This window comes from Primulina tabacum, chromosome 10 (genome assembly GCF_025594145.1).
Source record: "Primulina tabacum isolate GXHZ01 chromosome 10, ASM2559414v2, whole genome shotgun sequence".
Lineage (NCBI taxonomy): Eukaryota > Viridiplantae > Streptophyta > Magnoliopsida > Lamiales > Gesneriaceae > Primulina > Primulina tabacum.
Window position 1 is genome coordinate 10,595,973 of NC_134559.1, and position 17,842 is coordinate 10,613,814.

At 36.4% G+C, this 17,842-nt stretch overlaps 2 protein-coding genes across 2 annotated transcripts; one reads left to right on the forward strand and one right to left on the reverse strand.

Annotated features, from left to right (window-relative positions):
* Positions 1-469: 469 nt before the first annotated feature.
* Positions 470-3,989, forward strand: LOC142505989 (uncharacterized). The gene is made up of 2 exons (XM_075619131.1): positions 470-788; positions 3,674-3,989. Exons 1-2 carry the CDS (start codon positions 621-623, stop codon positions 3,725-3,727), a joined length of 222 nt encoding a protein of 73 aa, XP_075475246.1. The 5' UTR covers positions 470-620; the 3' UTR covers positions 3,728-3,989.
* A 4,354-nt stretch (positions 3,990-8,343) lies between these two features.
* Positions 8,344-10,306, reverse strand: LOC142506261 (spermidine hydroxycinnamoyl transferase-like). The gene has a single exon (XM_075619460.1). The coding sequence runs from the start codon at positions 9,932-9,934 to the stop codon at positions 8,582-8,584; it is 1,353 nt and encodes a 450-aa protein (XP_075475575.1). The 5' UTR covers positions 9,935-10,306; the 3' UTR covers positions 8,344-8,581.
* Positions 10,307-17,842: the final 7,536 nt, after the last annotated feature.

Here is a 17,842-nt window from a genome sequence, read left to right on the forward strand (position 1 = left end):
CCGAGATTACCGTACCCAAAAAAAAGGACGAATTTATCGAATTTTCGGTATACCGAAGATTTCGGTACGGTACGGTAAGAATACCGAATTTTTTCAGTACGGTAACGATATGCAATTTGAAAATTTCGATATATACCGGAATACCAAAATATCGAAAAAAGTATAAAAAAAAATTAAAATATATAATATTTTAAAACAATAAATTCATAAAAATTTTAAAATTAAATGTTTTTTTTCCGATACAAAACGTTATATACCGATACCGTACCGAAATCTCGGTATACCGTACAATTTCGATATAATCGGTATGTTAGTTATATTTTACGAAATTTTCGGCATACCGATTTTCGGGTCGAAATACCACTTACGATATCGATATAAATTTTGTTATACCAAAATTTTGATACGATATAGGATTTTCGATACGATGTGGTACAGTATACCACCCCCTGCCATTTCGACCTTTTGGATAGGGTGCGTTCTTCTGAATTCGAACGAGGCCAAACCGAAATGACTAAAAACACCTTTCTCCAATTTCCAAGCTTGAAGAGGAAGGATTTCGAGCGGCATAAGCAGCAGAGTGTAGAGTCACACATCGATAATCCTTGCTTCGAGCGAAGATGGGGGGAGGGATGGAAACGCACAAGAACCGTTGGATCGAGGATTGGTCCACGGCTAGAGAGAATCTGGAGCACAATTTCCGCTGGACGCGCCGCAATTTTGCGCTAGTCGGAATATTCGGCATTGCTATTCCCGTCCTCGTCTACAAGGGCATTGTCCGGGAATTCGTGAGATCTTCTTTTCGTTTTTGCTTTTTTTTTTTTTTTTAATTTTGGTCTGTTTGTGCCTATATTCCGCGTCTCGCGTAGTCTCCTTTTGCGATTTACGGTGATTTGAGTTGGCTTGATGGTTTTTCAAGAGAAATGTGATTGTTCCTTTGGTTTTATTTGTTATTGGGTGGCTTTATGTTGAATTTTCCGTATGGGTTTGGAAGAACTTGTTTTACGGATTTATCAAGGGAGATATGTTGACCAGAGCGAAGGGCGAGTTGTTTAGATATTAAGAATTGAGCTTTCCAGTTAAAAAATTAAGTTTTTTCTACATATGATGGTAGGATTTCGTATGGCTGTCAATAGCACGTTGATATCTATTAAAATAGTGGTGTAAAGGAGTGTTTTAATTAAAATCATCCTGTACCACTATGCAGAAAAAAATATAAGGTTTATGCTTGTTAGCTTATGCTCGAAATTATGGAATATGGTGAGAAATTAGAATCAGACGACGTTGTTGAGGTTTTTTGGTAGTCTTAACAGTTACGTAAATATGAACGTCTTAAATACAGTTATGATCACTGACTTCAACTTCTGAATAACCACGATGAAGAAAGAAACATAAAACTCTGACTAAGATACTCAAGCCCCGAAAACCAAACAAATGCTCGCAATATAAAAAGAGAAAACACTCGCACTCTTTATGTATCTTCTGAACTACTGATATTTTATGGAAAAATGTAATGTCTATGTATAATGATGTTCACCATCAAAGCAGAGATGGCGAGATATTCAAGAGAATGTGTTTTCCAAAATCTCCAGATAATCTATTATTTTAAAAAGTTAATTACGAGATTTGGAGAAGGAAATCAGTATAGGGAATCATATTTATTAACCAATATTATAGGTAGTTAAGAAAGAAAACTTGAAATCCGGTTCTCAAGAGGAGAAAGATTAAGCATACCACATGGATAGAGGATGGGCTGGAGGCTGACCAAGGTGTATATCTTGCAAGTTCTTCTGTAAATGTGTACTTATTTTAGATAATTTATGATATGGGTGAGTTTCAAGTGGCGTACAAAATTGATGCTAGGTAGATTCTAGGTAATAAGGATTGACTGGGGTCTGGGAATACAAACAAGCAAATACTAGCATATGATATGGCCATATGGGTAATTTACATTTCTGCATAGCCAGGGGTTGAAAAGTAATATAGTTTTAATTTGGGAGTGCAAAGAAATAATAGCTGACAAGGGTTAAACACAAGCGTGAAATTAATTAACTCTTCGTATAAGATGTTCATTCAGAACTTATTAATTAACTACTGAGTAGCCAGTTCAGTTCCAATAGAGCAAGATACTCTCTTCATAATTACCTAACACCAATTTTGTTGCCTGTTTAAAACTTGCATGCATCACAGAGGTCGGAAACAAAAGTGGTGTTTCTATAAAAAAAAAAGAAAAAAAAAGCTGGAACTGATACACCTTTGCCTCTGGCTCATTCTCTCTTCACTCAGTGTATATAATCTTTTGATTCTTTCCAAAAGTTACATCAGTTTTGGACATTTATTACTAAAATTATCTTGTATTAAAACGGCTTCTTTTACTTATTATCTCTTCTCTCAATCTTGTTACACCTGCTTCATGCTTTCCTCTTCGTGGTTGAAATTTTATGTAGAGAGTCAAGAAAATATGTTCAGTTGACTTATCTTTTGATTTATGTATATGCCTATGAGAATAATACACCAACACACACAAACTTATTTTTTTTTCCGTACTTTTTCATAAAAGATAATTATATTCAAATACATACGAAGTGTGTATTGGTTTTCTTCTTCTTGTGTTGCTGTTTGTTTGGGTTACGTGTCAATTGGATTTGAATTGGAACTTTTCTGTTTCGTATTTGTTGTGGTTGTATGAAAGTTTAATTATTAGTTAGTAATCAGGTGGTTTTATAAAGTGATATTTGTTTAGTTGTTGGACTCCTAAAACTCAACCGTTCTGTAATTCTAACCGTAATTCTGGAACACGCAGAATATAACAGTCGTTCAACTTTGGCCAGTGGATTTGTTTGGTGTTTATAGATTAATTTGTTAGCCATCAACCCTTCGATAGGATATGTTTTATTTGATGAATTGAGTTGAACTGGCCTAGTAACTAGTGTTTGAAGTGGACAGTGTCTTTTAATTAACTTTTGGTATATTCCATAAAAAATCATCGCTATTTTATTGATTTGTTGAAGATAAGATCTTAATTATGTAACATAATTTTGTGTTTCAACTTGAGAGCATGATCGCTACTAGCACCACCATCGAAGCTGCATATTGCATTGTTGAAACAATTACTGGACTATACATGCCACTTCTCAGCAACTGCGCTGACTTGATTGTTGTGCATGAAATGGAGATAGCCCTGAGTTGATGGGGTCTTGTTGCTCTGATTTGTTATGTGACCTCTTAAGTGAAAACCTGTTGAATCATTGTTGTCATTTTTCTAGGCATGTACTTGGGGTATTACCTTTCATTTAACGCATCACAGGTTACAAATCCAGATGATGCGCAGTTGGAAATCAATATCATAATGTAGTTGTTTCTATTGTCTAAACTGATAATTGACCTTTCTTCCTTTTCATGACAGCATCTAACATCCATAAATATTTACATATGTGCTTATTTTCAAGAGTTGATCTCAAACCTGGAATGTAGATGCTTCTTTATTTCCTTGAGATGCTTTGTATATGGTAGGCTTAAAATCATCGGACCTCTAAAAGTTGTGCTAGATATTAAATTGGAGCTCCCAGTTTCTAAATTCTAAATATAGCCTTTACTTTAACAAATTGTTTCTGCTTGTAGTTTGCATCTTCTAATCTAGAACTCATTCACCTTTTGCCAATTTCGATGACAGCATATGCAAGATGAGGATGCGGGAAGGCCATATAGGAAATTCGGATTCCTGTAATCATGCTACAGCTTTGATCTCAAATAAAATGTGCCAGCAAATGGAAAATTTAATGCATTTTCCTAAGGCCACTGAGTGCTGTTATCACTTTCTCGAATCCAGAACCTTTCTTTTACGCATTACTCTATCTCACTCGTTAGACCTTTTTATTGGCCATCAAAATGGAATCGTTTCGTGAATGTGATGTGTTCTGATGTTTTTAATCCTGTGACGGATATGAACTTGTTTTATTGTGCTTCTACTAATTTGCACCAACTATTAATTTTTGGTTGTGGACTTAGTGGTATTGATATTGTTCGTTATTTAGGTTGCACAGGTCTCATACAGGGTTCATCTGAATTAACAAAAATTAGGCCTACAAGTGTGACATAACAAAAGGTTAAGATTGAATGAAACTAAACTTGTTGGTTATATTTGGTCAACTATTGTATGAAAGAACAATTGAAACGTCTACTACTCGATTTTTTAAAAAGTATTATAAAGTTTTTTTTTTTACACTCTATTAATTTCGGCCTGAGTACTTAAATATATATATAAAATATTTTCGACACAATTTTAAAAATAAAACATGCAACAATATTTTAAAATCAAAGTAAATAATTTCAAACATAAAATCGTCAAACGTTTACATATTTTAACTTAGCAAAAATTGCTAACACTAACAACTTCTTAAAAACCACTCAAAAGCAATATCAAAGTCGTAAAAATATCTTTAATATGAACTTAAAAAAAAAAATCATAAACATAAGTCTAGTGCGGAAAACTAGCGGTGGTTCTTTGGTTATGTGCAACTTCAGTCCAGTCAGATCAACCATCAAAACTTCTATTATCATTATTCTCATATTCATCTGCATCAATCATACCTAATGAGTCTAAAGACTTAACAAATCATATTCTTGATAGCAAATAATACGTATACAGATCACATGCAATAGTGAAAATAATTTTACTTAAAATAACATTTCATAATCATACATAAACATAAAACATTTTCATATAATCATAAACATATTCATTTTCATCATATACGTATATGTTTTTCTATTTCGTTGAATTCAGATCGTTAATTGTAACTTTCGTATTCGTACTAAAGGTCGATGGATTCATCTACATGTAACCACAGTACTGGTCGACGGGGACATCAGCGACACTCTCACCCGTCAACTGAGCATCGGCCTTACGTATTATCGTATCATCGTATTAGTTACAATTACTTCACTTCCTTCAACATTTCATATTTTCATCACTTTATAAAATTTGTGCATAAAATAGCACACGCAATGGAACCGTAGACAGTCAAGTGAAATCCAATCCTTTTTTAGGGTTAACGTTTATCATAAAATTCCATATACATTTAAAATAATCATATTAACATATAAAACAGCATTCAGGACACTGTCATGACGTTTACTATTTTTCGGGTGTAAAATTATCGTTTTAATCCTAGACAAAAAATTTCACGATTTTCATTTTTTATTATTTCCGTTGACTCTAGATCATCCCAAATAATTATTTAAACTTAGATAAATTTTCTCGTATTTTTGTTTAGCTTAAATCGATGATTTTTTATTTATTCTTCAATTTAACTTATTAATGCGTTTTAATTCCGAATTAAATCAAAATTTAATATAAAATTCCAAAATTTAAAACATGATTTTTTATATTTAATTAGTCATCGTGAACCATGATTCGAACCCCCGTGGAACCATGTTTGAAAACCTAGCCATTAAAACCCTAATTCGAACCATGCTAAGCCATCCTATGAGCCAACTTACGTTTTCATCGAACCATGCTTGAGCCAGCCCGAGCCATCTTCGGACCAGACCTCCCCTGGACCCTCATGAACCCTTAGAACCCCTAGTACTCGACCCTAGCTCGATCGAAGCCATCTATGTGAGCCATGCGTTGCGGTAGAGAACCATGTTGCACTAGGGCTCTACGTTTTTCTCGCTAGGACCCCAACCACCGAGCTAGCCCCTGACCCAGACCTTTGTGCACCCTTTTAGGACCCTAGCAACCTAGCATAGCCCAGCCCTAACCCCCTGGCTGAGCCACAAGTCCCCTTGCGCAGCAGCTGAACCTATGCACATGCTCCCGGGTGGAGTTTTAGCTTGCTAGGACTCCTTCCCAGCCACTTAATTGAAGGATTGTTTGCCGAGCACATTCAGCTGCTTCAAACAAAATATTCTCCAAGAGCTGCAATTGCTCGTGTTCTAAAAATGTATACACCGATGAATTAGATCGAGTTTGAAATAAAATTCAAGCGGAAAACACTCGAAATAATCCTTCGTTAAGAAACACTGATATATTTTATATCTTGTGTAACTGAATGACTGAAAATAGCTAGGGATCAGTTCTGGCTTATATCAGTTCAGTTATGGACAGAACTGAACTGATGAAATCAGTTAAGAACAAAAAAAAGCAGTTAAACAGAAATAACACAAGATATGTTTATGGATGTTCGGGGACTTCAACCGCTCCTACGTCACCCCTTCTACCACCTCGGGTAGGATTCACTAGAAGACTTTGATCGATACAAATACTTGTACAAACCCACCCAGCTAGGACTTACACTACTGCCTAAACTGAACTCCTAGACTAGACTGAAGGCAGCACCTTCCAGTCAATACTTCTTTAATGTTTATGTGAGAAAGACTACATACACAAGTTTAACGTCTTTGTGCAAGACTGTATTTGAGTGGTTGTGTGTGTATGTGTGGGAACTGATCTCTGAAAACTACGCGAAAGTGTTCTCACACACTGAGAAAAATATGCTTCTAATATAAAGCTGATAACACGTTTAAGTGTTCCCTCAATTGGGCTGAGTGCTTCTTTCTTAAGCTGATATGACTCTGAAGCGTGCCATTTTCTTTTCTCTCTTGTATCGTGTATGCCTTCACTGATCTTCACCCTCTATTTATAGGCGCGAAGTTTGATCGTACATCGAGACTCAATTATTGTATCCGTTGCATTTTGAATCTGTTCCTCGAAATTTGTTTTGTCCTTTCTAGAACACTTTTGTCTTTAAGCTCTGATACAACGTCCATTATTGTCCTTTGACTGGACAAAAGTTATTGTACCTTTGCGCACAGCCGTATTCCACTTAGTTTAGCTTGTCTTGATCTGCAACTGATTGCTCCTAACTGATGTTCTGAACTGGTTAGTTGAACTGGTATTCAGTTGGGCTGGTGAAATCAGTTGACTCGTCAGTTGAACTGATCTCACACTTGTTCAGTTGAACTGATCTCAGTTGGGCTCTTCATCAGTTGAACACTCCTTCGGCAGGCTGGGCTTCTGAGGTTCTCCTGCTGAATCCACCTATCAACTGAACAATCAGTTGAGCTCATTTACGACTATTCAGTTGAACTAGTTCAGTTTGGTTGATCAGTTGATGCTTTCAGTTGGCGTCTTCGACAACTTCAATTTTGGCTCGTAACTGATTATTTCAGTTTCAGCTATCTGCGCACTAAGGTAGATTATTAAAAATAAACAAACAAGTTTTGTTAACATCAAAATTAAGATTGCGAAAATAAAATGTTCCAACACACTTCTCTCGAGTCCTAGTGTGGCTAGGACTCCTCTCCTGACCCAACCATGACCCAGCCCAGCCTGGTCGCAACCAAGCCAAGCCATGCATGGTTATCCCTTGAAACCGAGCCCTATGCCACAAAACGTGCAAGTTTCGGTTCTAGCTTATTCAATCTCGTGTGCAGCTTATTTCGTGTGACTTAGGACCCTTAAATCGTGTAAAAACTTTTTCCTTTTAATCCTAGAACATGGCAGCCCCTTCATGTGTGAAACCATCAAGTTTTGGATCAAAATCATGCTTCAAAAACTCATGCTTTGCACAAAAACGAAAATAAATAAAAGAGTGACTTGTTTTCCATGCAATTCATATAAAAATACATATTAGGGTGTGATGGATGAGTAAAGGAAAGAATATGGCGTGGCTTTGCGTATTTAACGCACGAAAATACGTTAACGATTGCGAAGAAACGACGACACAGACTCCTACGCTGAAAATCCTTGAATTTTTCGAAGCTTTTCCTCTTGTTTTTGGTGTGTGCCATGTGATGGTGAGAGAACAAGAGTCCTTGAGAATATTTTAGGGGAAGAGGCGTGTGTTATGTTTTAATTTGGGGTGGGTTTGTAATTTAAATAATTAATCAAAACACTAGTAATAGCTTAGGCCCATTAACAGGGTTAGTTAGGCCCAATAAGGCCATTAGTGTATTTATAAATTATTTCGTTTAGGAAAGTTTGTGAAATTATTAGCTGAGTTGTGAAAACGTTCATAATTTTGTTGAAAATCGTATACAGATAAGAATTACATCCCGGCGTATAAAATCACCTCAAAACTCCTTATTTTCAAAGATAATAAAAAGCATCAAACTTTTTTTAAATAATTAAAAACAATTATTTAATAAAAATATTTTTCATTTTTCACCCATCGGTCACCGTTCCTCGATCGCATCTCGAATAACCTCTAAAAATAAAGTTTTATGCATTCATGTAAAAAGTACATTTTAAATGTGTAAACATGCACACCATATTTAATTCATGCAATTAAAACCATTTAATTAAAATACATAAGAAATTTAATAACTTGCATGTACGTGGTTCACGTAGACCTTCAAATTTTCGGACGTGACAATAACATTAATTTAAGTGATCAATGGAAACTCTTCCCTACCTTCCTTGCTTATTGATAAAACATTTGCAAACAATAAAAGCTAGGGTTGCAGACATCGGTGTAGAAAGTTCATGTTGATAATTACAGAGAGGAGAACATGGTACTTGAGTTACTTATGATTATTAAACTTCTCTATCATAGTGCCAGTTCCTAGCTAGTTTTTAAATATATTCATAGAAGAATTTTTTGAAATCTTCCATAAAATCAGCTTGCAGGCATAGTGCAACAACCATAGAGCCATCCCCATCAGGCCCTGGTAAGATCAAAGAATCACCATCACAATCATGAGTTCCGGGGCCCATAAATATTTCCTTCCCCCAACCAAAATCAAGGCCATAGAGTGGAAGTGCCATCCAGCTTATTACCGCTAGATTTGGATTCCCATAAAATGGCCCTTGATTTGTCTTCATGGCATGTATATCTTGGAATCTTGAAAAATCTTTAAGATTTTTCAAGTGATCGAGAGTGGAATACACAAACTCGCTTGAGACTCTATTTATTGCTTCTCTTATTCTGCTTGCAGCATAGCCTGATGGTCTTGTGACAAGATCCCCCGAGCAACCAGACGCAACCACATCAACTATTGCATTGCCAAAGTAATTTTGAGGTAATGGTGGTTGAACTCGATTGCGGATATCTAAGCAGATTGCCAGTCCGGTTGGCTGCTCGTATCTGTGTCCACGAGCTCTGCATGCACACCTCCATATGTGTGCTGCTATGGCCTCATATCGTGTAAAGACACGATCACCATCATTAAATGGCCTCGTTCTGTTAGCTTCGTTCTTGAGCATTTCAACTTGGATTTTTGTCACCTTCAACATGGCAACAGTAGTTTCCTTTTTCCTCTCATTTTCACAACTGGGTTGCCCGATCAGAAGGGGAGGTGGATCAAATTGCTCGTGCTCGTAGCACGGTTGCGCAGATGGAGGATCCCCAGCTCGCAACAATTTCCTATCAAGAAAAGGTGCATTTCCTAATGAATCTCCGCGAGCCAGGTTAGCCCATTCAAAGATAAAATGAAGGGCACTTTGCCCATCAGCCACAGCATGTGATATAGAGTAATTTAGAGCAATCCCACCACACCTGAATTTAGTTAGCTGCACAATGACCAAGGGGATTTCTTCAATAGGGGCTTTGTAGTTTATGGGATGAATAAGGTGATGAAAATGGGGAGATGCAGTGAAATCACCGAGGATATCTAAGTCAGCGTCGGTCTCTGCTTCTACAAGCTGAACACCCTTCCCATTGCACTCAAGCACGAGGTGAGCCCCATCTAGCCATCGCAAACGACCCGCCAATGGGTAAAAATGCACCAAGATCCTGCTCAAAGAGGTTCTTAAGGTTGTGAAAATGGTGTCTTTTTGTGTAAGCCAAGTTCCTGACGGCCGGTAAAAGTATAATATTGGGATGTGAGCAAGAACACCGGTTTGATCGAATTCCGTCAAGGGCATAAGGCCATTCCATGTTGGCTCTGCTGGCTGGACTAGGCATGAGTTATTCAACACAACTCGCATATTTCTAGTATAATACTAGTTGATCTTTTGATAGATTGCAGTTCTTGTGTGGCATTTAATGTGTCATACTTTTTTGCCATTTTTGTCTCGTGCCCTTATTTTCAGGTAACTGAAACTGGGTTTTGAACGTGTGATGGGTTTATTTACCATCAATTAAGGCTTTTGGATGGAATGAGCTTTCCATGACTTCTAGTTTGTCCTTTTTGCTTTAGGACACTTTCCACTCCGATGGCCGATTTTTCAGTTTCCCCATCTTGGGTTTCCTGCATTTGCCTTCAAATTTTTAATCACACAATCACGATTGCCCGCGATGGACGAAGAATTTATCGGCCATCTATGTACAGTGTCTTTCCGAGAGAGAAACACTAATTTGTTTGGAATGGTTGATTAAGCTTTTGTTCCAAAAGACCATTTGAAAAGACAAATGAGAAACAAGGAAATAAGGGCTGTGAGTGTATTTTTTAGCAATTGAAAGTCACGAAATTAAATTTATACTCCAATTTTAGATATAATATGTATTTTTCAAGGTTCTAAAAAGCGTGAAGCGTCCCGAAGCGTGGATATCGAGCTCCAAGCTTTTCAAGCTTAAGCGAGATTAGCACATGCTTAAGTGTAAAAAATCGTTTTTTATTTTAAATGTAATTGTAATTATCTCACACTAATAAATTGATAAAATAATACATAAATATGATAAATTTAAGTCTCGTGCATTAATTATCATATTTATAGAAACATAAAAATCTCAAAATTACAATCTTTATTTGTTTTTGCAACAAGATCACATTAAAAAATACTAAATAATTGTCAAATCATTATCAGACATGCTTAATCATAATTAAAATTTAAAAATAAACATCTAAATTATAAACTTAATTATTATTTTAAAATAAAAAGAACATACATTTAAAATAAAAAATTTAAAAATAAATAGATGCGATTAATTGTGCTTAAACTTACTTAATTAAACGTCTTAATTACGCTTAATTCGATCAAACTACAGTTTAACCGCGTCTTTCCCATTTTCTCCGAAGCGGAGTGTTTTTGTCGAGCTTCAAGCTTAAGCAGGCTTTTTAGAACAGTGGTATTTTTGTAGAAAGCGACATGACATGTATATTTTAAAAGAAAAATCGAATTTTTTAAACAAAAATTAATTTAATAAATTCTTTAAGAAAAATTTATTGGGTAAAAGAATTGAAAGATCATAATATCATCATCATCATCAACAAGCCGGAGAGTTTGAGATTAACCACTTTTGAAATTCACTAATTTTTTCCATTTTTCTCTTAATCAGCTCCATCATTTTGATAAAACAAAATTTTAAATAAATCAAATATTTAAAATTCTCCATTTTGTGAAAAATCAAAAGTAACTATTTAAAAATTAAAATATATTTTACATGTGTATAATATTCATAAGAAATATAATTCAGTTTTTATTAAATTCAAATTTTAGTTACTTTTTTTTTAAATAAAGTTTTAAATTTTTTTTTGAAGCAGTGTTTATAAATTTTGAGTTGAGTTGTTCATCGATTAAAAAAAAAAAACTAAATTGTAATTTGTATATCCCACAGATAATCCTTAGACCTTGCTGGCGTGCTCAAACAGAGACGGGGGAGTGATGGAATAGCTCAGCAACCGTTGGATCAAGGTTTGATCAACGGCTAAAGATCGAGAATCTGGAGCAATGGACCTGCCGCAACTTTGCAGTTGTCGGATTATTCGTCATTCGCCTTCATAATTGCGTTTTTTTCCCAAATCGTGAAGTGTATGTAAAACAAAAAAGCTGCTTCTTAGCTTGTACAAATTAAGGATCGTACAAAGTTTGTCGATTTTTTTAGGTTTGTTAGAACTAATGTTTGACATATGTGAATAAATATATCAACATTAATGTAAAATCGTAAATTTGTGTTTTGTCAGAATTAGGTGTTGTGTCAAATGTTACAACATTTAAGACAACATGAATCATGAAGCGTATGTAAAACAAAAAAAGCTGCTTCTTAGCTTGTACAAATTAAGAATCGTACAAAGTCTGTCAATTTTTTTAGGTTTGTTAGAACTAATGTTTGACATATGTGAATAAATATATCAACAGTAGTGTAAAATCGTAAATTTGAGTTTTATCAGAATTAGGTGTTGTGTCAAATGTTACAACATTTGAGACAACATGCAGCAGAATATTATATTTTGTAACACAAATTGACTTTAAATAAATAGATGGACAAGATTAAATTTGTACAAGTATTGCCTTATGGTAAAAATGAAACACTAGAAAACCAAACCGCTTACAAAAACATATCACTAGTGATTATGACAAGAATCAATTTGCTCAACAATTTGAGGAAATAAACATCTTTCTAAAACAAATAACCATAATAAAACTTTAGCAAGAAAGCAAAAAACGTGATGCCAAAAGGGAATCAACGAAAACAATCTTCAGCCAACTTCTTTACGATGTTGTCTGCAGATGTTCCCAACATTCAAGACAACACATGATCACCACTCTTAAACAGCAACGGCTTCGAGAATTATTTGGATCTGAAAATCTCCACTTCGTGTATGTATGTATGATCGACTGGAAGAAGCCGTAACAAAGTCCTTGTTTCTCTTATTTATAGATCTTCTCTCCCCTAGAGTTTGTCTCAACAAGGAAACATATTCAACAAGAAAAAAGATAAGAATTTAATAGAAACAAAAATCTTCTCAAATCTTGATACATAATTATCTCATTAAATATCATATTATCTAGAAAGACAAAGTTACAATAAATATTAACCAAATCAAATTAATCATGGAAGATATAATATTTAGGAAAATTATTTTAAGTTACGAAATCGTGTTTATTAGAGAAAATATATTTCCCTTCAATCTCCACCTTTTTGCCTTTCTTGGACAATATGAGATCAAACATATTTATCCTTGTTTAGCAAAAATCAACTCCCTATGAGTTAAAGAATTTCTCTCCCCCTGAATAAAATATTGTTGTTGTTAGTAGTGTTGGCAACATTCGGAACAACACCTGCACCATGTTATTATCAGTTCACTCAGTAAAGATATCAGGTGCAGAGCGAAACATAAGGAATATGATTACACACCAGGAAGCATGTATAAGGAACTTAACACAAAAAACAAGATAACTAAAACCAAAGAAATTGAACCAGAAACAAGAACATATTCAATAATCCTCATCCTCCTCTTCATCATCACTGTCATCCTCATCACTGTCATCATCCTTGGTCCCTGATGGACCAGCATTCGTTTGATCATCTCCCTTTTTTTGTCCGAGAAAGTTACCTACCTCCAAGATGAGCCTGAAGTCAGCAGCCAAATTCTCATAATATGCCAAGTCGGTCTTAGCCTGGGAGATCTTTTTAAGAGCATGATCAAGGTGAGCCTGAACTCCAGCAACGGGAATCTTGACATAACCATCTGTTGGTCGATGAGAGGTGGAACTTGTAGAAGGCTCAGAAGTTGGAGGTGCTGTGGTAGAGTCAATCCAGGGAAGGTCAATCTTTTTATTTCCCTTGAAGAGAGCAGGGACAATCTTCAGTAATTTACTGGCATGTGTGAAGTGTTCGGTGATGTCTTTAATGAACCCTTGTGACTCTAAAATGCCATAAATGAGAGAGGGAAATGGGAGCTTGGATGACTTCATGCCGCCATGTGCACATTGCATGATAGTATAAAAAACCAGACGCCCAAAGTTCAAGCTGGAGTTTCCAATGGCAAAAAGAGTCAGTGCCAGAGACTTAGTGACCACCGTGGTATTGGTGGTTGGGGTCCAGTTGCGAATGGCGATCTTGTGAATGACTGAGTACATGGACGTAAGATTGGCAGCCGAGACCTTTTCGGGATGTGCAGGGAATTGGCAAATCAGTCCACCAGTCAGGGTGGAAATCACATCATTAAGGTCCGGTGGAGGACCTTCAGCAATAACAGGTGTGCTGTAATAATCATTGATGATCTGCAGCTCAAAATTGTATACCCTGTTCCATACAAAAACCTGACCAAATTTGGCCGATCGTGCATCACTGATGCTGGGTGAGAGGTTGGCGTAGAATTCAAGTATCGCTTTACGGCAATAGGGAAGTGCTGATGAGACGGTAGAGAACAATCCGCGGAATTTGAGAAACTCGATTAGATTGTTGCGAGAGAAAGCTTCCATGTCAGCATTTCTTTTTTCAAGAAGAGCTCGGTTGGCTTAGAGGGACCAGTTTGAAAATTCCTCCTCTGTATAAAACATGTTGTTGAAACTACTTGACATGTCATAGTCACTGAGGTCGATGTTGTCCGAGGAGGTCTCGTCATCTGATACATCATCCATAGGGGCAGGTGCATCAACAGGTATCGTATCAGCAGAGACATTGGAGTCTTTAGAAGCAATGGAGCCAGATGGTCGAGTAGCTTGTTGGCTCTTTAGGTTGGCCATAAATTGGGCCAACGTGATTTCCTCATCACGAGGTGGTGAGGACATTGGTGGAGGAGGAGGCGGTGCGTCCGTAGCAGAATAAGTGGAGTCACCGGAGGAATCACTGCTATCTGGGGGTGAAGGAACTGTCTTCGTACGAGCCACAAATTCATAATCTTCATCAGCAGAGTCATCACCCGAGGTGTGCTCAGGGTCAGCAAGTGAAGGTCGGCTCGTCCCCTCACCCTTTCGACCGAATCTCTTTGAGGTTGTCAAATCAGGGTTATACCCTACCTGTCTTTTGGAGCGATGAACTTGCTGGCGCGGAGGGTCGAACACCTGAATTATTGGTGGATTATCAAAATCAAAAGCATTCCCAGGTTCACCGGGAGGAATAACTTCCAGAGGCTCGGGCATTAGAACAGCAGGAATGATCTGCAAGTTCTGGACATGGGGTGTTGCAGCAGATGTTGCGGGAGGTGAGGAAACATCCTCTGTATGGCCCATTTCGCTTTGGATATCATGTGGATCAAAGCCCTTTCCTGCCATTTACACGAGATAAGTTGTTAGCAAAGAGGAGAATCGACAATTTTGGGGAAAAATTTTACAGAGAGAAGTTGCGAGAAGATGGTACGGAAATTCAAGAAACAATTAGGCAGATAATGATGAATTAGGCGGTGTAAATAAATGAGATAAGCATGAACGAACAGTGCAACGGTAACAAAATCAAACAATCAAATGAGTCCAAACGGTAAAAAGAAATTATTCACTCCACGGAATTTCTCCTAACGGTAAGAAAATAACGGCACTGTTTAAGAGCTTAACACCTTTTCAGACAATACAGAGACAATTTAAGACTAACAACTTTTCAAAATTTCCAGAAATAACTCCACATCGAATTTTAGTCCCACTAGACATCAAGGATCACATAGATTATAAATTGTCGCAAAGTCTGGATTTTCACCAAATTTTACTTTGTTGAAATACTCATGTCATTTTGGCACAACAATATTCACGATGATATGTTTATACATGACCTATTTATGCCTAATAACAGAATGTAATAGAAATAAAAACATGAAACAAGTATGAGATATGTTTATAGATGATGTGTTGACACAAATGTTGGCAACATCTTCTGACAACACGCACAATTCCAACAAAAACTTTCAATTTTACTTATCAATTTTCTGATCATAGAAGTGGCAATTCCCACACTAGAAGAACAGTCTTTAATGGACTTCTCTAGGTAGATTTTTCCATTTTCTTCTATTTCTGTGTTCATACTTAGAAGGGGTAGCTCCCACACTTAAAGTCCAGCCTTCATTGGGCTACTTTAGGTAGCTTTTTCCATCTTTTCTTCTAATCACAGACCCAACAATATTAATAATTATACTTTAATCTCTCGGGTTATTTGTCACATTAATTAGAGATAAGTGACCATTCTTGAAATCTTTAGTGACAAAGTTCACATGTATAGGTGTGAAGTTTTTAGAATGTAACAAGGAATTGTAAGTGCATCAGAAAACTATGCTACACAGTTTCAACACAACATATCACAGTATGTATGAAAATGCAGAATGTCTAATGCTTAAAAATGCACATGCATGTTAGGTGTTGTCCGAGATGTTGTAACATCTGAGATAACATCTATGAATGATCAGGCAGAACACATGCTGAGAGATTTCCTTAGGTTGGAGAACCTCTCAAAGTCTAATGCTTTTGTGAATATGTCAGCCAATTGGTTATTTGTATCAACAAATTCTATTCGAATCAATCCTTTCTCTACTAGATCTCGAATAAAGTGATGACGAATGTCAATGTGTTTAGTTCGAGAGTGTTGTACTGGAGTTTTTGAAATGTTTATTGCACTAGAATTGTCACAGTACACCACTAAGGGTTCACTCTTAAGCCCATAATCTTCTACATTTGATTCATCCAAAAAAGTTGAGTGCAACCACTTTCAGCTGCCACATATTCAGATTCAGCAGTTGAAAGTGAACCACAGTTCTGTTTTCTACTATGCCATGATATCAAGTTATTTCCAAGATAAAAACAGCCTCCAGAGGTACTTTTTCTATCATCCAAATCCCCTGCCCAGTCAGCATCTGAGAACCTTACTAAATTCGAGTTGGTGTCGTGTGTATACCATAATCCTAAGTCAATGGTTTCGGCTATGTATCGTAGGATAAGTTTTACGGCTTTTAAATGAGAAATCTTAGGATTAGATTGGTATCTAGCACACAGGAAAACATTAAACATTAAGTCAGGGCGGCTAGTAGTTAAGTACAGGAGACTTCCTTATGATGTTGCGGTATATGGTGTTGTCAATATTTTTGGCAGCATCATCTTTGGATAATTTTTCATTTGAACCCATAGGTGTCTTCATGTGCTTAGTGTTCTGATTAGAAAATTTTTTTATCAAATTTTTAGCATACTTACTTTGACACAAAAAGATGTCATCATGCATTTGTTTGATTTGCAAACCAAGAAAGAAACTTAGCTCACCAACCATGCTCATTTCGAATGTGGCTGACATGCACTCAACAAAATTATCAGCATGCTTTTGAGATAAGGAACCAAAGATTATATCATCAATATAAACTTGACAAATAAGAATTTCACCTTTGGATTTCTGAATAAAAAGGGTATTGTCTACCTCACATCGTTTGAAGCCAATTTCAAGAAGATATTCTGTTAGTCTGTCATACCATGCACGTGGTGCTGGCTTTCCGTAGAGGACATTTTTCAACTTGTACACATGATTCAAATTATGTGGATATTTTTTAGGCTGTCTGACATATGCTTCCTCACACAAGGTATCATTCAAGAATGCACTTTTGACGTCCATTTGAAATAATTTGATTTTCATGTAGCATGCAATGGCTAGCAGAAGCCGGACTGACTCAATTCGGGCAACATGAGCGAAGGTCTCATCAAAATCAACCCCCTCAACCTGTGTGTACCCTTGAGCAACCAACCTTGCTTTGTTTCGAATGATGTTCCCTAACTCATCAGTTTTATTTTTAAAAATTCATCTAGTTTCAATTATATTGACGTGGTCAGGAGGTGGAACTAGATCCCAAACATCATTCGAACGAATTCATCAAGCTCATCATGCATAGCATTGATCCAAAACTCATCTTTTAAGGCTTCGTCAACATTTTTAGGTTCACATTGAGATACAATGCATGAAAATCTAACCTGTGAGTAAGCCGAGCTCATGCATATAAGTCCAGCCATTTTTCGGTAATCGACTTTCTCTTTCTTTCGAGTTCGGACTTCACCTTGCACACTTCCAATTATTTGAGATGATGGATGATTTCTCTGAATCTTAGTCGGTATATTCTGTCCATCATCTGCTGTGTCATCATCACTATTTGTTTCGTCCCCAAATTCAGTGACTTCAGTGTCACATGTTGTGCTAGTTGTTGCAACATCTGGGACAACACCTGCATTTTTCAATATGGTCGGGTTTTCCAGAAGATCATCCCTGAGTTTAAA